The sequence below is a fragment of the Bactrocera neohumeralis genome, unplaced genomic scaffold (genome assembly GCF_024586455.1).
Source record: "Bactrocera neohumeralis isolate Rockhampton unplaced genomic scaffold, APGP_CSIRO_Bneo_wtdbg2-racon-allhic-juicebox.fasta_v2 cluster09, whole genome shotgun sequence".
Lineage (NCBI taxonomy): Eukaryota > Metazoa > Arthropoda > Insecta > Diptera > Tephritidae > Bactrocera > Bactrocera neohumeralis.
This window is the reverse complement of record NW_026089622.1, coordinates 17,917,605-17,940,710: the sequence shown is the minus strand read 5'-3', so window position 1 is coordinate 17,940,710 and position 23,106 is coordinate 17,917,605. Positions and strand designations below refer to the sequence as shown.

The window sequence follows — 23,106 nt, the reverse complement described above, 5'->3', positions numbered from 1 at the left end:
TGCAGCGCTTATTAAAGCTAATCGGAGAAGTACCCATTTGGGTATACCAAAATCTTCGCAATGGGTCAATAATGTTTTTCCCAGATTTGATAGTTGCCGCATGCGACAAATGTTGCGCATAGAAGTCTTTGAGTTCAATTATATATTATCCTTAATCAAGCAGGACCCTGTTTCCCAAAACAAAAATTGTGTTCCACAATTACCAATCGATCTTCAACTAAAGATAACACTTTTCCGTCTGGGATCAAGTGGAGAGAGTGCCTCTATTAGAAAGATTGCAACATTGTTCGGAATAGGCGATGGCGGAACAGTTACCAAAGTGACAGAGCGGGTTATCACCGCATTGATTAATTTAAAATCTACATTTTTATGTTGACCATCTCGAGAAGAAAGGCGAAAGATTGTCACAAAAACAATGGAAGAGTTCCAGGATGTATTGGCTATGTTGACGGTACTGAAAACAGATTAGCAGAGGCTCCTTCAAAAGATCACGAACTATACTTCTCTCGCAAAAAACAGTATGCGATAAAAATGCAAGTAGTATGTGACTATTCACTAAGAATTAGACAAGCGACAATAGGATACCGAGGAAGCGTGCATGATGCTAAAAATTTTGCCGAATCTGCAATAGGTAAAAACCCACAAAATTATTTTTCTCATCGGGAATTGATTGCTGGCGATTCGGCATATCCGCTAAGCCAACATCTTATTACACCTTTTCGACAAAACAGTACTGAGCAGTCAAAAGAAATGAGAGATACATTCAATCAATATTTCTCTAAATATAGAGTACCTACGTGTAGAAAATTGTTTTGGGAAATTAAAAGAAAAATTTTGCAGTTTAAAAGAACTACGGTTCCGATTAACGAACGAAACTAATTATAAAAATTGTTGTAGATGGATTTTGGCATGTTGTATCCTTCACAACATGTTGCTACAATTTATCTTAAACGAAAATTGTAGTTTAGAAAGTGAAGAAGAAACAGACTTCCCACAAGAAATTTATGAACACGACGACCTAAGAAAAGCTCTATCACATTTTGTAAACAATAAAGATATAATTATTTAATTTTATGTAGTATATACATATGTATAGTTTTATTTTTTAATTCTTCCATTGCTATTCGTTCCTTCATTTCAAGCTCTCTTAAAGCCAATTTTTCCTTCATTTCAATTTCTAGTATTCTTATTCTCTCTTCTGAATTGCATTTTTCTTTTTCAAAAAAAACTTTTGGTATTGTAAATCAAATTCTTTTTCTTTTAAAGATAGCTCCCTATCTTTCATTTTTGATTCTATCTCCAATTTTTGTTGCTTCACCTTAATTAAACCTGTGTGCATAGTAAGCACATCGGCAACACCTGTCCGCGAATAAATACCTTTCCGATTTATTGTGTTGCATGTAGATTCTGGACCGACTTCTTGAAAAATATCTTCAGGTGTGGTAGCTACATTTGCACTGCTTCCGGCGTCGAAATCGTCTGTGGTGGACGTCGAGTTGTTTTCTAAGGCTTCTGTATCCAAAACAAATGCATTGGATTGAAACTCTTTATAGCCAAATATATCTTCCAAATCGTAGAAAAAAGGACAAGTTCTCAAAATTATACCTAAAACTATATGTAATTTACTAGCTGGCCCCGCAGCCGTTGTTCTGCGTGAAATTATATATTTTGAAATGAAACTAAAGTTGAATTTATCATTTAATTTTTTTTTTCATTGTAACGCAGCTTGATAAAACATTTTTTGGTTTCGGTTCCTGTGTATAGAAAAGATGGTTTTCCAACTCGTGAGCGCGCCTCGTATACCTGGCCGTGTGTAAAACATAGCGTTTGCAAATTTATGCCACACACTATGCGACTATCCTTGTGTCCTGTTGATTGTCATCTTAAATTCAATTTTCACTGGAAACAGAATCAAACATTCTTCCTCCTTGTATTCGATAGCTGCACCACAATCAGTCGGGTTCTATTACACATTTTCGCCACGAATTTGCGAAATATAATAACGACAGACCCTACTTTGAGACGGAAATGATCCGGTGGCATACCAAGCCTTTCCAATAAATTTAGAAACTCCACTGGATAATTCTTCATTGTCAAGACGATCGATCGATTTGTATGAGCGGAAGTCTCCCAGAATTTGACTTTGAATCTTTTAGTTTAAGTCAACAACATCAGTATTTTTGTCAGTTAACATTGTGCGTGCACTTAAGGAATCATAGTTACGATAATTTGTCCAATGTCCGAACATTCGCGCTGAGTTCATCTTTCGTGAACTGATAAACGGCAGATGGAATTTATATCAAACCATCGGAAGTATTAACCGGAATTGACCCATTTCCAATTCTTAGCGAAAGCGATATACTATAAAATGTCTTTGGCTATATCATTATTGCACGTATCCCATAATTGACGCGGCTGTGAAGGCTGATATGTCGAAATGATTATCGCGAAAAGTGTGCGATCTTCATTTGTATTCGAAGTAGCTATCGCATCGTCCATCGTTTGATTCCAGTGATTAACACGTTCAAGCAATTGTAATTGCAAACATTCTCAAAAAGTTGCACACACCGTACCATTCACACTACGTAATGACTCAAATGAAGTTGAACAGCGTACAGTAATCAATATCAACCGAAGAAAGAAGCAATCGTCGTTTTTCAGGTGGATTGTGTAAATTCGTCCTAATGCATTAGTTGAGAAAACACCTGGATTTCCATCTACTGGTTAGCCTTGCTTTCTGCTATTTCCTCGACGATGCATTCCATGTAAAATATCAAGATATTTCCGAATAGAGCAATGTTCTCGCAAATGGATCACTGACGCAAGTTGAGAAAAAACTCGTCAATGTTAATTTTGTTGCTGGCGGTCCTCTGGCTGTACCGTATTCTCTGGGTTGAAAACGTTCATTAATTTCAGTAGTAAATATCCTACAAAGCGCTTTAGTTCACGTATCGACCGTATCGTTCAAGACCAATAACCGCCATATTGCTTCACCAAACTATCGGGTGATTTTTTTGAGGTTAGGATTTTCATGCATTAGTATTTGACAGATCACGTGGGATTTCAGACATGGTGTCAAAGAGAAAGATGCTCAGTATGCTTTGACATTTCATCATGAATAGACTTACTAACGAGCAACGCTTGCAAATCATTGAATTTTATTACCAAAATCAGTGTTCGGTTCGAAATGTGTTTCGCGCTTTACGTCCGATTTATGGTCTACATAATCGACCAAGTGAGCAAACAATTAATGCGATTGTGACCAAGTTTCGCACTCAGTTTACTTTATTGGACATTAAACCAACCACACGAATGCGTACAGTGCGTACAGAAGAGAATATTGCGTCTGTTTCTGAGAGTGTGGCTGAAGACCGTGAAATGTCGATTCGTCGCCGTTCGCAGCAATTGGGTTTGTGTTATTCGACCACATGGAAGATTTTACGCAAAGATCTTGGTGTAAAACCGTATAAAATACAGCTCGTGCAAGAACTGAAGCCGAACGATCTGCCACAACGTCGAATTTTCAGTGAATGGGCCCTAGAAAAGTTGGCAGAAAATCCGCTTTTTTATCGACAAATTTTGTTCAGCGATGAGGCTCATTTCTGGTTGAATGGCTACGTAAATAAGCAAAATTGCCGCATTTGGGGTGAAGAGCAACCAGAAGCCGTTCAAGAACTGCCCATGCATCCCGAAAAATGCACTGTTTGGTGTGGTTTGTACGCTGGTGGAATCATTGGACCGTATTTTTTCAAAGATGCTGTTGGACGCAACGTTACGGTGAATGGCGATCGCTATCGTTCGATGCTAACAAACTTTTTGTTGCCAAAAATGGATTCGATTCGATTGTGTTCAAAGTGTACGGACGTGTTTTTGAATTCGCTCCGTGATTCTAATTTTTGCAAAAAGTAAGCAAACAAAAATAATAAATAAAAACAAACAAACAAATAAAAAAACAGTGCACACAAACTTTTAATAATAAACATTAACAAATAGTGCACAAAACAAATATATAAAAACAAAACAAAAAAACAAACAATTATGAGTGCTTCGCAGCCTCAACCGCAAAACCGTAGGCATTCCTTAAATGCCTACTTCAGTTTTGTCGAGCCAACAAAAGCAACTCCTGGCAAAAACAAATGTAACGGCGATGATGAGTCATCGCATCGATCAGACGAAAGAGAGACTAAGCAAGCGCAGTCAGCAGAAGCAGCAGTAAACAGCAATCGGGCAACAACAAAACCACTGACAGCAGCCACTATGCAGCCAGCAAGCACCCGGACAGCGAAGGAAAATAAAATGCAAGGTGAGAATGTACCAAGCAAAAAAGGGCCATCAGTTCAGACTGGTATTGATCGCTACATTAATGTAAAAAGGAAATTGAGTCCTATTAAAACAGCGGTCAATATCAAAAAATTTCAAGCAAACATGCCAAACACCAAAAAGCCAGAAATTCTTATTGGCAACAGATTTGCCTTATTAAGCAAAGGGCCTAACGACGAAGCAAAGGGTACCACCACGGTCGTGAATGCCAAACCCTCTCCAATCTATTTGCGTGAGCGTAGCTCAAATGCGCTTGTTTCAAAAATGAGCAATATAATAGGCACAAACAATTTCCACATTGTGCCTTTGAAAAAAGGTAACATAGATGAAACAAAAATTCAAACATACACTGAAAAAAGTTTCATGGAAATTGTAAAATTCCTATCAAATGATAACAAGAATTACTACTCTTACCAACTGAAGAGCTCAAAAGGCCTAGTTGTTGTCATAAAAGGTATAGAGTCTTCGGTAGACTCTAACGATGTTAGAGAAGCACTAGAAGAAGGTGGTTTTAGCATTAAATCAGTAGTAAATATTTTTAACAGGAACAAAGTTCCACAACCAATGTTCAAAATAGAATTGATGCCAGATTCTAACAAATTAAAGAAAAATGAAATACACCCGATTTACAATTTAAAATATCTTCTCCATCGCAGAATCACCGTTGAGGAACCACACAAGAGAAATGGTCCAGTACAATGTACAAACTGCCAAGAGTATGGACACACGAAAGCATATTGCACTCTACGAAGTGTATGTGTAGTATGTGGTGATCTACATCCAACTTCAAAATGTACTCTTAAAAAAGAGGATTTAAATAAAAAATGCAGCAATTGTGGAGGAAATCACACTGCTAACTACAGGGGTTGCCCTGTATACAAAGATTTAAAATCGAAGTTGTCACAGGGCATCCAAGCACGTCGTAACCAAATGATGAATATTCCATCTAATGAAAATATTAAAATCCCCGTCCAAATTTCAAAACCTGTAAATCTTAAGGACAATGCTACACAAGGGAGTTATGCAAACGTGGTGAAAGGCAATACTACACAAATGCAATTGCCCCAAAACCAACCAAATGGAAGCGTTGAAACTATGATTTTAAACCTCACCCAATGTATCGGGTGATTTTTTTGAGGTTAGGATTTTCATGCATTAGTATTTGACAGATCACGTGGGATTTCAGACATGGTGTCAAAGAGAAAGATGCTCAGTATGCTTTGACATTTCATCATGAATAGACTTACTAACGAGCAACGCTTGCAAATCATTGAATTTTATTACCAAAATCAGTGTTCGGTTCGAAATGTGTTTCGCGCTTTACGTCCGATTTATGGTCTACATAATCGACCAAGTGAGCAAACAATTAATGCGATTGTGACCAAGTTTCGCACTCAGTTTACTTTATTGGACATTAAACCAACCACACGAATGCGTACAGTGCGTACAGAAGAGAATATTGCGTCTGTTTCTGAGAGTGTGGCTGAAGACCGTGAAATGTCGATTCGTCGCCGTTCGCAGCAATTGGGTTTGTGTTATTCGACCACATGGAAGATTTTACGCAAAGATCTTGGTGTAAAACCGTATAAAATACAGCTCGTGCAAGAACTGAAGCCGAACGATCTGCCACAACGTCGAATTTTCAGTGAATGGGCCCTAGAAAAGTTGGCAGAAAATCCGCTTTTTTATCGACAAATTTTGTTCAGCGATGAGGCTCATTTCTGGTTGAATGGCTACGTAAATAAGCAAAATTGCCGCATTTGGGGTGAAGAGCAACCAGAAGCCGTTCAAGAACTGCCCATGCATCCCGAAAAATGCACTGTTTGGTGTGGTTTGTACGCTGGTGGAATCATTGGACCGTATTTTGTCAAAGATGCTGTTGGACGCAACGTTACGGTGAATGGCGATCGCTATCGTTCGATGCTAACAAACTTTTTGTTGCCAAAAATGGAAGAACTGAACTTGGTTGACATGTGGTTTCAACAAGATGGCGCTACATGCCACACAGCTCGCGATTCTATGGCCATTTTGAGGGAAAACTTCGGAGAACAATTCATCTCAAGAAATGGACCCGTAAGTTGGCCACCAAGATCATGCGATTTAACGCCTTTAGACTATTTTTTGTGGGGCTACGTCAAGTCTAAAGTCTACAGAAATAAGCCAGCAACTATTCCAGCTTTGGAAGACAACATTTCCGAAGAAATTCGGGCTATTCCGGCCGAAATGCTCGAAAAAGTTGCCCAAAATTGGACTTTCCGAATGGACCACCTAAGACGCAGCCGCGGTCAACATTTAAATGAAATTATCTTCAAAAAGTAAATGTCATGAACCAATCTAACGTTTCAAATAAAGAACCGATGAGATTTTGCAAATTTTATGCGTTTTTTTAAAAAAAAAGTTATCAAGCTCTTAAAAAATCACCCGATATGACACAATTTATGGCTTCAATGCAAAATATGATTCAAGAGGTAATCAAATCACAAAACCAAATGTTGCAAACTTTTTTAAGTAAAAAATGAGTGTATTGAACATTTGTTTATGGAATGCTAACGGTGTTAACCAACATAAATTGGAACTCATTAGATTTCTGGATGAAAAAAGTATCGATGTAATGCTATTGTCAGAAACTCATCTTACGAACAAAAACAATTTCTTTATACCGGGATTTAGACTCTATGTTACAAACCACCCAGATGGAAAGGCACATGGAGGAACAGCAGTGTTGGTTAGAAAACGGTTAAATCACCACACATCAGAATCTTATGCCACCGCGCAATTACAAGCTACAACAATAACTATTAAAAATCGCTGCGGGGACTTAAATCTGACGGCCATATACTGCCCGCCTCGGTTTAAAATTACAGACATCCAATTCAAAGACTTTTTTGGAACACTAGGCCATAGATTTATAGCAGGTGGAGATTACAATGCAAAGCACACGTATTGGGGCTCACGGCTAATTAATCCGAAAGGACGACAGCTGTATCACACTATTATAAATAGGCACAATAACCTTGACATAATATCTCCTGGTAAGCCGACATATTGGCCTAGTGATCGTAAAAAAATACCAGATTTAATTGATTTTGCTGTAATCAAAAATATAGATAAATCGCTTATAACAGCTGATACAAGTACTGATCTATCTTCTGATCACTCTCCTGTACTAATAAAGTTATGTGAACAACCTATATTCGTTAATCCAAAAGTAGGTTTGACTTCTTATAAAACGAATTGGCTAAAATATAAAAAATACGTGAGTAGCCACATTAATGTTGAGTACAAAATAAATACAGGTAGAGATATTGACGAAAGCATAGAAGAACTCAATGATATAATAACTAAAGCAGCTGTCTTAGCAACACCAAACAAAAACTATAAGCCGCTTGGTGCCAGAAAAATTACTAACAGAGAAATAGAAAAGCTTGTAAACGAAAAAAGGCGTGCAAGGCGTGAATGGCAGATAAGTCGCTCCCCTTCCACTCAGCTTCAATTGAAATCAGCTGCACGTAAACTAAAAAAAGCGCTTAAACGTGAGGAAGAATCCAATACCGAAATGTATATAAAGAAGCTGAGTCCAAATTCAAGCAAGCAAAATTCTCTTTGGAAAGCCCAAAAGTCCCTGAAGCCACCAACTAACTCCAACATGCCTATACGAGACATAGGCGGAAATTGGGCTCGAAGTGACGAGGAAAAGGCTAATTGTTTTGCAAATTACCTAGAAAAGGTATTTCAACCAAATTGCCCAAAGAACAACTTCGAGTTGTCCAGCTTACCCAACTCAGTTAACGAGTCACTCGAGTCTTTTAAGACTTCACCTACTGAAATTATTAGAATAATAAAAGAACTTAAACCAAAAAAGTCACCAGGACATGACAATATTACCCCAAAAATGCTAATTGAGTTACCAAATATTGCTGTAGAAGTGCTCTCTTCGCTCTTCAGTGCAATTCTTAATCTCGGATACTATCCTATTTCATGGAAAAAGTCGCAGATTATCTTGATAGATAAACCTGGGAAAGACTTAACACAGCCGTCTTCATACAGACCAATCAGTCTTCTACCCTGTCTTTCTAAAATATTTGAAAAAGTGTTACTATCAAAGATGTCTCCTTTCCTCCACGAAAATAATATAATACCAACGCACCAATTCGGGTTTCGTGAAAAACATAGCACGATAGAGCAAGTAAATAGAATTACTAACGAAATAAGAAAAGCATTTGAGCAAAGAGAGTACTGTTCAGCGTTATTTCTAGACGTGGCTCAGGCGTTTGATAAGGTGTGGCATGAAGGCCTTTTGTATAAGATTAAAAACATTCTACCTTTAGAATTGTATAAGACATTGGAGTCTTATTTAAAAAATAGACAATTTATGGTAAAAGTGGGAGATTTCATATCTGACGAACGACAGATAAGGGCTGGTGTACCCCAGGGTAGTGTTTTAGGCCCAACTCTATACATCATTTATACTGCAGATCTTCCTACAGCTAATAATATATTGACCTCAACTTTTGCGGATGACACAGCTTTAGTGAGCCGTAACAAATGCCACATAAAAGCATCAAGAATATTAGCCGAGCACTTAAGGTCTGTCGAAGAATGGCTAGCCAACTGGCGTATAAATGTAAATGAACAAAAATGCAAGCATGTTACGTTTTCACTAAGACCTAAAATGTGTCCGGCAGTAAAAATGAACAATATTCTAGTACCCCAAGCGAACGACGTAACTTATCTTGGTATTCACCTAGATAGAAGACTTACGTGGAGAAAACACATATCTAGTAAAATAACTTGCATGAAGATAAGAGCTGCAAATTTAAATTGGCTTTTAAATAAAAACTCAAAACTTAGCCTAGACAACAAAGTGATTTTATATAATGCGGCCATAAAGCCGATTTGGATGTATGGCATTCAACTGTGGGGTACGACCTGTGCAACTAATATTGATATAATACAAAGGTTCCAATCAAAAATGCTTAGAAAAATCACGTGTTCACCGTGGTACATGCGTAATGAAAATATCCATAAAGACCTTGCTATTTCTATGGTAAAGAAAGAAGTAGAAGACAGCAGAATTAAATATATATCTAAACTCCGAGATCACCCAAACCCTTTGGCTTTGGCTAATGCTTTGGTACATTCCTGCGATCAAACACGACTTAAAAGAAGAGATATGCCTGCGTACTAAGGAGCAACGTATCACCAAAACAGCTCAAACACTTGCTTGAGCTTGTCTAGTTTTTAAATAGATTTAAGATTTTAAAACTTATTGTTAGGCTTTTAAAACAAAAAGCAGATTCAATAAATAAAAAAGATATTGCAAAAAAAAAAAAAAAAAAATGGAAGAACTGAACTTGGTTGACATGTGGTTTCAACAAGATGGCGCTACATGCCACACAGCTCGCGATTCTATGGCCATTTTGAGGGAAAACTTCGGAGAACAATTCATCTCAAGAAATGGACCCGTAAGTTGGCCACCAAGATCATGCGATTTAACGCCTTTGGACTATTTTTTGTGGGGCTACGTCAAGTCTAAAGTCTACAGAAATAAGCCAGCAACTATTCCAGCTTTGGAAGACAACATTTCCGAAGAAATTCGGGCTATTCCGGCCGAAATGCTCGAAAAAGTTGCCCAAAATTGGACTTTCCGAATGGACCACCTAAGACGCAGCCGCGGTCAACATTTAAATGAAATTATCTTCAAAAAGTAAATGTCATGAACCAATCTAACGTTTCAAATAAAGAACCGATGAGATTTTGCAAATTTTATGCGTTTTTTTTTTAAAAAAGTTATCAAGCTCTTAAAAAATCACCCGATACAATACTCAACATTGATATGAGTTTTGAATGTGAATTAAAAAATAGTGGGGAATATAGTAAGATCCATGTGTCGTCAACTTCGATATTCACTCTTCTAAATTGAATGCTGACATACAAACCGAAAAAGGATTCTAGTGTCCGCAAGGTCTGTGTCTTTCTCTGGATCAGGAATTTCCGCAGAAATGATTTCATCAATTTTATCTGGTGTAACCACCGCCACCAATCCACCATCCAAAAAAGAATGTGTGCGACAAACCTTTTTTTTTGCACCTCCACAGAGTACATCATTTATACCATACGTTGCTTTAAGATAAAGTCCATCAGACATCACAGCTGTTGTTTGAAAAGTCGTCACAGCACGACGATCGTGACGATTGCTTGCTGAGTGACCGCACGTATGTCATCGCATCATGGGATGGGGCATCGTAACAAAGTTCAATCTGTAATTAATCACTTTGTGTGAAACACACATAATGCTTTCACTGAATAATTTCCAAAATTTTTTTTTGAAGAGCCGAAATAAAGAAAGCAAATGACAAATTTGAACAATTAAAATAATAGAAAAACAAAAGGAAAAAAGTTGAAAAAAAAAAATTTGTATGACAAAAAGTTCTTTTTTTTTTTGAATTGTCCAATTTCCGATTTTTCCTCACGAAAGGCATACGGTTTTTTATTTCTAAACTTTCCTCAATCCACAGCGAACAACCTCTGAAAATTTCATCAAGATTGGTTCAGCCCTTCTCGAGCATTGGCGTTACTAACAGCATTCTTGTATGGGAAAAATAAAAGGGTTCTTTTTAGGAATTTCCCGCCAATTATTCGAAATTTCCGTAAAAACCATCCTTGAGCCTCAACGAACATTTTAAAAAAAGAATTGGCAAAATTGGTGCAGGCGTTTTTGAGTTATGCGCTTACCAACACATTTTGCGATTCATTTTTATATATAAGATGAAATATGTATATTTGTAAAAATTGATGGTTAGCGTCGGGGAGCGGTAACAATGAACCCGCTAGGTGATAAATTTTACCTTGGATCTGTAATATGTATACAATGTTATAGAAATAAATTTTTCCCTGTTCATTGAAAAAACCATCAAATATTCCATGCAATCACCTTAAATGTTGGCATAAATTGATCTCTTATAATTTTTGTAGCGTCGAAAGAAGTCATTTGAAAAGACGAATTGTATTCTTGTATATGATTTAAAAAATGTTTCGATTCTGGTGATGTCTCAAAAATTAATGATTGTAATGGTTCAGGAGGCGGTTTAAATTCCAGCAATTTTACTTTCCCGTTAGCGCAACACATTCCAGCCGTTTCACCCGAGAATTTAGCCGCTTCACAATGTGGGCATATAACATCCATCATTCCAATATATCCATGTACATTATAGTCGATTGAAGGGTCGTAATCAAATGCAGCACGGAACATATCTTCCAAAACACGACGTCGTATTCGCGTAGGTCTTGCTGGATTTCTTGCATGATGAGCTTTTGCAAATCTATTTCGTGGACGTCGCACTGCACTTTGTGATACTCTTTGTGACAACACGCCCCGAGCATTTCGAGTACATCGACCTATGTTTGATTTTGGACGTGCCGGCATTTTCTTTAAAATAATTTCTTATATCATCACTTCGTTTGAAACACACATAAAGTTTTCACTGAACAATTTTCAATAATTATTCTTTTAAATAGCCGGAATAAAAAAGCAAGCGACCGAAATTGAACGATTCAAATAATTTACAAATCAAAATATTGAAAAACAAAACAAAAAATAATTGTATGAAAAGTCATTTTTTGGAAATATCCAATTTTTCGACTTTTCCTTAAGAAAAGTATATGGTTTTTTTTATATCTAACCCTTTCCAGATCCACAGCGAACAACTTCTGATTTCATGAGGACTGGTTCCGCCGTTCTCGAGCGTTAGCGTTACTAACAAACAAACAATAATTTTTACTTACATACATACATATGTATGTACAAAATAAAACGTTTGTATGGGAAAAAGAAAAGGGCTGTTTTTTGGTATTTTCCGGCAACTTTCGTAATTTTTTCTGACATAAGAACCTTCTCCTAATAATAACAAATACAACAAAATCGGTTCAGCCGTTTATGAGTGATGAAATTACAAAGAAAGTGGCATTGATTTTTATATATATATAGATTATAATTTTATACCAAACAATTTATTTTCAAATTACTTTCTGTTGATTCGCCGTCTTGCATGGCACCTGCTCCGGTCGAATTCTGCCAAGCTCGTGCTTTTGTATAGCATTGGCGCAAGTGCCTTGCCTTTAGCCTCACTAAAGACCAATCCAACCGCAGATTTTGTGTTTCTGAAAATTGTTTGTAATACACCTGTGCTGTCGGCTTTTCAATCGGACGGTTGTCTCGCATGTAGGTAATTAATTTCTGTTGCTCCTCATTGCTCCATTTCCTGTACGGTGCTTTGCGTACACGTTTTGGTTTGGTCTAAAACATATATTTGGCATTATTTTATTTACATTTACACTTTTATTACATATTTTAATTTTACTTACAATTTTGCTTCCATCAGATTCCATTTTCAAATGTAAATAAAGTCAGCTGATAAGAGATGCCAGTTTGCCATAATTAATAAACAAGCTCAACACAGTGGGAATAGTGGTGAAATTGTTTTTCACGTAAAACAAAAACAAAATAGATACCACGTCGGTAAATATGGTAATATTGCCAGCTGGGAAATTTAACATGCTAGATAACATTTAACTGTGAACATCATAGATGTGTTTTTGACTTCCATAATGGGAATAATTAGAAAGAAACATTAAATTTATAAAAAAATGGTTTGTTAGTTTGAATATGAATCAAAACAATGAAAAAACAATGCTCTTAAACAAATAAGAAATTTTGACCCACTAAGTCGATGATCCAGATCTTTGGACTTATTTTGAAGAAACTCGATGTTTTCGAATACGGTTTTCAAAAAAGTTCCAGATATTTTGAATAGGATTAATGTCTAGTGATTGCGGGACCTATGGAGTTTATTTTATTTCCATAACAACGCGGCAGGTACACGATACAATGTATATTTCCTGTTGAAAATTGATTTTGCTGCTATTAACAGCCGATTTAAGCACACCTAAATTTTAAATTATTTTGTTAAAATATTCAGATACATTTGCTTATCAAATTTTGAAACGTACCCAAAAAAAAAAATCCCCAAACAGTAGCGAATGTGTTGAATAATGCTGATTTTCATAGACGAATCGCACGTCGTAAGCCATACATCTGTAAGTAAGGTTAATAAAAAGAAGAGGTCGACGGTTGCTAAACAATATTTAAACAAACGTTATTGGTTTTGGGAAAACAATGTGTTCACCCACGAATCAAAGTTTAATATGTTCGAATAGGTCACGAAAAGTGTAGAGAAAGATCAATGAAGAGTCGCAAGGGAAAAATGTATTGCATTGCGCCGACGTCTAGGGACAATAATAGCAACAAAATGTAGTCCAAAAACCTTTATTGTAATTACTTTTGATTTATATAAATAATCATTGGTGTACGTAAACTTTTTTGATATGAATTAGGCACATTTTAAGCTTTAGCATTAATTTTTTTTGATATGCTATATTTAATGTTAAATATACATATTTTGAAATGGATAGAAAAAAAAAACACAAAATTTATTCATTTTAAAACAAATAAACGTGTCGTATTTTAATAGAACTAGGTGTATGTAAACTTTATTGGTTCACTGTATATTCGACTCCAGAATATTGAAAGATTAAGAAAAAATTGTATTAAAAATAAACCGGTTATGATTTGATTTCCTGGAAATTCTTGGGAAGTGATGTTATTTTTTTGCTTATCTTGTCTAGTAGAACGGAAATCCCTATTTTATGAAAAAACTAACAAAAACCATCAAAAATGTTTAAGTCGAGATTTTAGGGTTGTTTGGCAAATTCCAAAATTAGATTCTCGTTCAACCCGAAAATTTTTACAAGAAAAATAACATCACTTTCTAGATATTTCGACTTAATTTTCTTTGTAGAACTGTTTTATTGGCAATTTTTTTTTTATTTTTTAAGAATAACGCTGTTTGGGAAACTGTGTTTGCTATAGTTACTTTGCAGTTTCAAGACTTGTAGTTTCAATGAAAACCATTTATGACTTGTGCGAAAGAACTCTGCTTCAGATTCACCCTGGCTTATTATGTTTTGGAAAAATCTTTCTGATTAAAAAAAAAAATGTTGTCCTTTCTTTACATACGCATTTAATATCATTTATTTTTGTAGGAGCTGACGAAAATTGCAGTTTCTATCTATATTTCACATTTTTTTTAATCATATTTCATAATTCTTTTCCTGATTTATTACAACTTGTATAAGCTGTATGTATTTTGTATAATCTATTTAATTTTTTTATTTTTCTTGAGCTTTCTCAAACATGATATAAAAAGATCTGTTTTACTGCTTCCACTTCTGACTCAATATCTTGGGTTCTCGTTAAATATTTAAAAAAATTTAGAAAACTATCATTCAAAATCATTTCGATAAGTTTTTCTGTACTATATTGCAATATTTACGTTTTCATATATTATATGCTTTTTTACATTTTCCAATATATTTTACAAATATTTCACTCATATTATCAGAGTCGTTTTCACGAACAAAAATCATATTTTTTCCATTTAAGATGTTAAGTTAATGTTCGTTAAAACGTTATGTGTCTTATACTTAACAATTTAATTTTTTCGTCTAACTGTTCTTCGGCTGAATGTATTGATGCTATATTTTCTTCTTTTCCTATGTTATTGATTAAAAAATTTTAACTATTGGAATTCGTGTCATTAATTTTTTCTCGAATGATATCCAAATTATATAGTATACTCGTATTATCCTACTTAACAAGGCAGCTACTTTTTATTCGATTTCAAATTGATATTCCTCAAGTTTTAATAATCATCTTTGATGTCAAGGTGATATATCTTGGTATTCACAATTTAGAAATTTTATATGTATGTGGATTGTTAGTTAAAATTTTAAAATTGTTTCGCCTAAAATTGTTAATTCTCCAAATTATTACAAGAAATTCGTTATATGTTGCTGAATACTTTTTCCGCTTTTCTTTTAAAGGTCTTGACGCATAACACAGAGTGTGTCCTTCCTGTTAAAATACTGCACCAATTGCATAATTAGATACATGTGTGGTTAATATAAATAAATGGTTTTTCAAAATCTGGAAAACGTAATGATGGATACTTATAGTGTTTTGAACTTTTCAAAGGCTTCAATTTAGGTCGGGGCTTTAAGATTAACTTTAAATTCTTTATAGTAACCAGCAATTCCTAAAACTTTTTAATAGGTTTTTTTTACTTTTAAATTGTCTTTTTATTCTTGGAATTTGTGAATTTTCACGTTTTTTTAGTGACATGCTAGAAATTAGAATGTCGTCTAAATAGACGACACATGTAACGTTTATGTAGTTGCTTCTTCTTCTTCACTTACCCCGCTATTCCAGTAGTACTTCATTTTTGTTGTTTCGCGCCTTTTGGAGATTCCAAGCGATGTCAGGCCTTTATCTACCTGGCCTTCCAAACCCTGTGCACAAATCTGGGGAGGTATGTTTCACCTTCTCAGTTTAGCTCGCCTTCAAATGGGTGTTTTAGGGCTACCCAGAAGATACTTGGTCTGAGACCAGAAGTCGTGAGCTCCTTGATCAATATGTAAAATAATTGATTCTGGCCATTCCCAAGTGAATGGCGCCCAGAGAGCTTTCTTCACTTGCGTGAACAAATATCTTAATAAGGTTTTAATTAACTAGCAGTTGAAATGCGTCAGGCGCGTTCTTCAGTCCGTAAGGCATTGCTATAAAATCATAGAGTACATGTGGTGTAACAAAGGCTATTTTTCTTTGATCTTATTGTTTTCTAAATTTTAAAGGTATCCTTTCGCTAAATCAAAAGTCGTAAAATACTCCGCTCTCTTAAATTTTTATTGTGACTTCGCTCAATTTTATTTAGTTTATTTCTTTTCGCCGGAATTATCTTTTTCTCCAGCACTATTATTAATGGACTCGAATATCTTGAGTGACTTTTTTGGATTATTTTCTGTTCTTTCATTTCCTTACTTTGTTTTCTAACCTCAATTCCGTCCTGAAGTGGTTACTATAAAATTATGAATTCATTTGTTGTTGTGTTGTGGTTTTAATTTAAATATAAATTTTCGTCTATCACGAATGCTCTTCATATTATGAAATTATACTTTTGTTCTCTGAGCTTTATAATTAATTTCATCCTTATTTGTTTATGTACTAAAATTTAATGGATGTTCTATTTCGCTTTAATCAAACTTAAACAAGATCATATATGTACTCGTATAATTAGCGTAATTTCATTTTTTCTTAAATATTAAATTGTTTTTTAAGTAAGGATTCTGAGGCTGGTTCATAAAAAACAAAAAAAAAAACTGTCTGGCTTTGCCTATTCGAGCCTAAGCAATTTTTCCTATGCTGTTTCAAATGAACTACCGTGACTTTGTTTATATTGGTTATTATGATATTAACCATAATTTTGGCTAAATTGATTCGGTTGATATTGGTCGAAGTTTTGCTTACGTTTTCCTGCCATTTTTTTGGAAATTACCCGAATTAGTTGGTTTATAATTACTACTACTCTTATATCTTCCGCTATTACAATATTTTGTTTAGATCGTCCTGATGTATTCAATCTACCATCTTTTTGATTTAGTTAATTAAATGATCCTGATTTTTAACATGAAAGTTGGAATTATATCTACATACAGTGGACCAATAAAGTTTCCATACATTTAGATACATTAATTAAGACACTTTTATTTGTTTCAAAATTAATAAATTTTGTGGTTTTTTTCTATCCATTTCAAGATATGTATATTTAACATTAAATATAGCATATCAAAATATGTTTTTTTACACAAATAAAAAAAATTAATGCTAAAGCTTAAAATGCGCCTAATTCATATCAAAAAAGTATACATACACCAATGACCATTTATATAAATCAAAAGTAATTACAATAGTTTCAGCTGTGTTTGGCCTACATATTGTTGCTATTATTGTTATTTTGAAGAAATTCGATGTTTTCGGATTCGGTTTTCCAAAAATTTCCAGATATTTTGAATAGGATTAATGTGTAGTGATTGCGAGACCTATGGAGCTATTTTTAATTTCATAACAACCATTCACGTACAAGATAAGACGTGTGTTTTGGATCGTTATTCTGTTGTAAATAGAAGTGGCTGCTATTAACAGCCGATTTAAGGGGCTATACCAGTGTGACACTTTCAAAAATTTTTTATTTTTGCTTTTTCGATAGTTTATATGTATATTCAAAAATATTCCGTGAAATCGGTGAGGTCGTATCTTAAATAGTTTTTGAATGGCAGCGTTCAAACCAGCGACCGCTGAGAGGTGCAAACATATATAAGTAAGTGAAACTTTAAATGCGTTTTTCTCGAAAGGATATTTTTCAAAATTGCTGACATTATAACTCAACGAGAAATTGACCGATCGACTTCAAATTAAAACTGGATATAGTTGAATACATTTGCTATACAATAGACTACGATCTTTTTGATTGGTTGAAAATTGTCAATTTGACATTAAAAAAACGACCTTTTTTTTGTAAAAAAACGATTTTTTTTTTCAAAATTACGCCATTTTCTTAATATTGATATTTTTCAAAGATCGTAGTTCATTGTATAGAAAATATATTTAAGTTTAATAAACATTTTGAATTTTTTTGTTTCAGCTACTCAATCGACCGGAATCATGCCAGCAGTTGAGGTACCTTTTTTTTCGGCACTTCCGCAGACAGCACATAACTGCGTTATTTTTCAATATTTTTGTAAAAAAAAAAAATTTATTTAGCTAAAAATATACTTTATTACGTCCATAGAATGTCGAAACATTCAATCTAGTACTTTCTTTAAAAAAAAATTCACGAAAATCGCCTAATTTTTCATGCGCCCTTAAGCACACTTAAAATTAAAAGTTTTTACTTATAATTTTCAGATACATATGTTCAAATATATTGAACAGGCTTATCTTCGCCAATGCTGAGGCAATACAATAAATAAACATATAATATATATAATATATATATGCATGTATATATATATATGCAACACATATACATATGAGGCACGTATGCATTTAAATGCAATACGCATGCACTCAAGATATGTAATATAAACATATTTACTTAGGTTTGGGCAATTGATTACAAATGCACTTGTGCACTTGAAAACAGCCCAAACCATACAACATAAATTATATGACAGCACACACACACACACATGTATTAAATTGTATACTGGAAACAACCCCATGTGGTGTGCTGTAACATACATACACATACATATATTTAATTAAATAAGATAGTTTTAAAATTTGAATATAAGCAAGAAAAATACTAAATAAAATTCAGATTTGAAAGACAATCTCAACTGAAAAGATTCCTTTTATTTACATATTTTACTTCCCCTCACCAGTGGTAAGGGGTAAAAGAAAACTTAAAAGGAAAAATTTCAAATAAAGGAGCCGTTAGCTATCACTTATTGCCCCCCACCCGAGGTAAGGAATAAGTGACGCAGAACTGCAATAACCTTTATTAATACATATGCTTATCCATTTTTTTACTAAAAAAATCCAAATGTCCAACTCCAGATGTAGCCATATACCCCCAAACCATAACATTACTCCTACCGTGCTTTACCGTTGGCAATACATTTTTTTCTTGCGACTCTTCAATTGATCTTTCTCCACACTTTTCGTGATCGATTCAAACCAAATAATAGGTTGTCAAAAAAGTTTTGCGGTATTTTGGCTAGTTGGCGCTGAAAGCGCGTAGTTCTAGTTTTATTCGTCTCATCGGGTCATGCTATACCTTTTTGGAAAGCTCATTTCACGCTAACACGTGTGTGATTGATTGTCGTTTCTTTTAAGTCGTTCGTGAGTTATAGCGTCGCAAACAGGGAGCACAATAAAGAGAAAATACGGCATATTTTACAGTACTACTACGATAAAGGCAAAAATGCATCTCAAGCCGCCAATCAAATTTGTACAGTTTATGGACCCGATACAGTTTCCATTTCCAGCGCACAACGATGGTTTCAACGTTTTCGTTTTGGTGTAGAGGTGGTCGAAGATGCGCCACGCTCCGGAAGGCCTGACGTCGAAAATTGCGATAAAATCGCTGAATTGGTCGAAATAGACCGGCATAGTAGCAGCCGTAGAATCGGTCAAGAGCTGGGCATGAGTCATCAAAAATTCATTTCAATTTCAATAAATAAAAAAAATTCAATAAAAAAAACCGCAAGACTTTTTTGACAACCCATTATATTAAATTTTGATTCGTGGGTGAACACAATGTTTTCCCAAATCCAATACGGTTTGCTTAAATATTGTTTAGCAACCGGCGACCTCTTCTTTTTTTAAACCTTACTTATGTATGGCTTACGAAGTGCGATTCGTCTATGAAAACCACCACTATTCAGCGCATTCTCTACTGTTTGGGGATGTTTTTTTTTTGTACATTTCCAAAATGGATATGCATATACTTATATCTGAACATTTTAACAAAATAATTTAAAATTTAAGTGAGCTTAAATCGGCTGTTAATAGCAGCAAAATCAATTTCCAACAGGATACCGACCCAAAATACACATTGTATCTTGTACGTGCAGGGTTGTTATGGAAATAAAAATAACTCCATAGGTCCCGCAATCACTATACATTAATCCTATACAAAATATCTGGAACTTTTTGAAAAACCGGATTTGAAAACATCGAATTTCTTCAAAATAATGCCAAAAAACTGGATCATCGACTTAGTGGGTCAAAATATCCGGAAATAATACTAGAAATCGCGTGGGGAGCATGCTTCAATGTCTAGCGACAATAATTGCGTCAAAATAGAGGCCAAAACCGCTAAAACTATAGTAATTATATAAATAATCATTGGTGTACGTAAACTTTTTTGATATGAATTAGGTAGGCGCATTTTAAACGTTAGCATTAATTCTTTTTATTTGTGTGAAAAAAAAATAAATTAAATATTCATATCTGGAAATAGATAGAAAAAACGTTTCGTAATTTAATAGGACTAGGTGTATGTAAACTTTATTGGTCCACTGTACGTCCTCTACCAGGATTTCTACGACTCCATATGTCCGTGGGACTTTCTCCTTTTAATTTAAAATTCCTGTGTTTTGGTCTAATACTAATGCTTCGTCAGGCTTATATTTTATATTCTGTACTTTTCATATATGTAAGTGCATTAACTGAACTTACTTTAAAGTTTGCTACCCTTTTGTAGAAATGGTGCAGCTCCACGTCTGGTATGTACCTCAGCTTCAATGCTTCCTTTGACAAGTTGCCAGTTATCCGTTTAATTGATATTTATAATGGTGTCCTTCGCCTCTATTTGTATAGTTCCATAGAATATTGCCTGCACAAATTACTTCTGCAGCTCATTATTATTTATCGTTCATTACAAGTACTTTGTATTACTGAAGAACAAATTCATAGATATCTCTCCAGTTTCAGTCAATATGGACAGATCGTTGACGTTTTTAACAAAGCAAGTGTAATGGGGTTTCTTCCATAGCTGAGGTTATGCTCAGCCGCTCCAGGGTCAGCCTTGGGACCCACGAACCCTTAGCAAATAAAAGATTTAATTCAATAGATGAAGTGTCCACACCCCCCTTTCAGTGGACAGCCAGACCAGCGTGATGTATACAGTGGCGATGAAAACGAGCGAGATTGGCGAGCCAGGCGTTGCCGCTTGTTGAAGCTGACACGGTGATGAAAACGAACGGGATTGATGAGCCAGGCGTTGACGCTTGTTGAAGCTGGCACGGTGATGAAAACGAACGGAATTGATGAGCCAGGCGTTGACGCTTGTTGAAGCTGACACGGTGATGAAAACGAACGGGGTTGATGAAAATGAACAGACTCCTCTGTGTAGGAGAGATTTCGTTAATAGCCAACCGTCTTCGTTGGCCTCCCACTATCGACTGCCAAAAACTGTACTCCACTTACGTGTCGCCTGTTAGTCACGTTAGTTTTTAATAACGGTGCCCTACGGTACGTAAGCAGTGGTACTGACGCTGTTCGGAGCAGCGCAGCTGTGCCCCTCATAGTAACGGTCGAGCCTTTGCGAGTACCGATACCAACCTAACAAAACGGCAGAGTCATTGCGAGCACTGGCATCACCAAAGCGTGATGCCTTTTCTACGCAATGCCTGCGAAGTGCCTCATTCTATGGTATACGGCAGTCATTGCGAGCACTGGCATCACCGAAGCGTGATGCCTTTTCTGCGCAATGCCTGTGAAGTACCCCATTCTACGGCAGAGTCATTGCGAGCACTGGCATCACCAAAGCGTGATGCCTTTTCTGCGCAATGCCTGCGAAGAACCCTCTACGGTATGCACTACACTTCTACGGCAGAGTCATTGCGAGCACTGGCATCACACCGAAGTGTAATGCCTTTTCTGCGCAATGCCTGCGAAATATCTACTTCTACGGTATGCACTTACCCCTGCTTACTACTATTTTCCTGCGCGATGCTGGGCGACCGTCCGGTTCGGCGAGCTAGAGCAAATGATCGCATTTGGTGTAAAGTGCTTGCTTTTATAGCAGCATCGCGCAGCTTTCGTCACCGTAGCGAGGTAAGTTGTATGCGTATGGTGCGTTAGTACGTATGGTGGAAAGCTCTAGCAGCTTTCATCATCGTAGTGAGGTAAGTTGTGTGCGTAGTCAATGCGGTGAAGTTTAGTACGTATGGTGATATGGTGAGGGTACATGATGTACTGTGGAGCGAAGTTGACGTAAATTATTGTAAGGTGGTAAAAGCCACGTTACAGTCCCCCCCTCACTTCGGACAATGATACTTCGCTGGCGGCCGGTGGAAGGAGCGGTTTCGATCTCCCACGATGGTTCGGCTGGAGGCTGGCTGGCTGTGCCGTGAACGGGGAGCGGGTGTGGAAACCTTTATTTAATAGTATTTCTTAACCTATAGTACAATGCGTCTTAGGTCTTATAGCTTACAACTAGTGATACCCATTTAATGTAATCGTTTAAATGCATGAATAACTATGGTGACTGGTAAAAAAAACTAGTTTTAATTTCTGGCCTACGGGATGGATTGTACAGTTAAAGGTAATGCAAATACATACTTAAACTAATGACTTAATTATAACGGCTGCTCTGAGGTGTTACTCGTATAGGTGAAGCACGCATCTGTCCTCGCCGTATCGCACCAGAACCCGGTCGCCTTCTAGCTTCTGGAGGGCTAGACGTCGGCCCCGGAAGAACAGCGTTCGCTTGGAGCGCTTGATAAAGTGCTGTCTGGTCATCACCAGCCCTTCCAGGAACCCTGGGATTTCGCCCACCGGTGTCACTTGTGGGGGTGATGTGTCAGGCGTGGCCGGTTGTGCGCTGATCTCGGCAGTTGGAGGCCGGGTCGCCGTCGGGGTTGGCGTCGCTTTTGGGTGATGCGGCGTCGTCTCGACGTTGGTCTTGTCAATTGCTGGGGCAGACGCCCCATCGTTGTTCGAGCATGCCGGCGTTGTTGTAGCGGGCGCCTCTTGCACCTTCTCTGCGAGTGGCTCCGCAGTACTGGCTTCCTTCCTCGCGCTACTCTTTGCCGTGCCTCGCTGGCCGAGTTGGAGCGAAGCTGCAGTCGGCAGGTCGCTTTGTTTGGCGGAGAGCGTTACCTGGGCCTTCGCTTGGCCTGCTGGGTGCGTCGAGGTTTGGGCGGCGCGCGGCTCTGTCGCAGCATCAGCTTCACGGTCTGCTTCCCGTGGCGTTGGGCCCCGCCTGGTGGTCGGGAGCTGCCGGGCGTTGGTGCTGAGCGGCGTCTGTCGTGGCAATGCTTCTAATACCGCTGGTTCTGTGGCCGGCCGACTTCGGGTGGAGGCGTTGATGACGCTGCGCT

The 23,106-nt window shown here is 36.5% G+C and overlaps 2 protein-coding genes across 13 annotated transcripts in view; one reads left to right on the top strand and one right to left on the bottom strand.

Moving 5' to 3' along the window:
* Positions 1-23,106, top strand: part of LOC126764075 (equilibrative nucleoside transporter 1-like) — a 183,554-nt gene that overhangs the window by 99,145 nt on the left and 61,303 nt on the right. The window lies entirely within an intron of this gene.
* LOC126764247 (uncharacterized) lies at positions 12,256-12,803 on the bottom strand. Its single transcript, XM_050482055.1, has 2 exons — positions 12,685-12,803; positions 12,256-12,616 (listed from the first exon to the last, which is right to left on the bottom strand). The coding sequence occupies exons 1-2, from the start codon at positions 12,706-12,708 to the stop codon at positions 12,317-12,319; spliced, it is 324 nt and encodes a 107-aa protein (XP_050338012.1). The 5' UTR covers positions 12,709-12,803; the 3' UTR covers positions 12,256-12,316.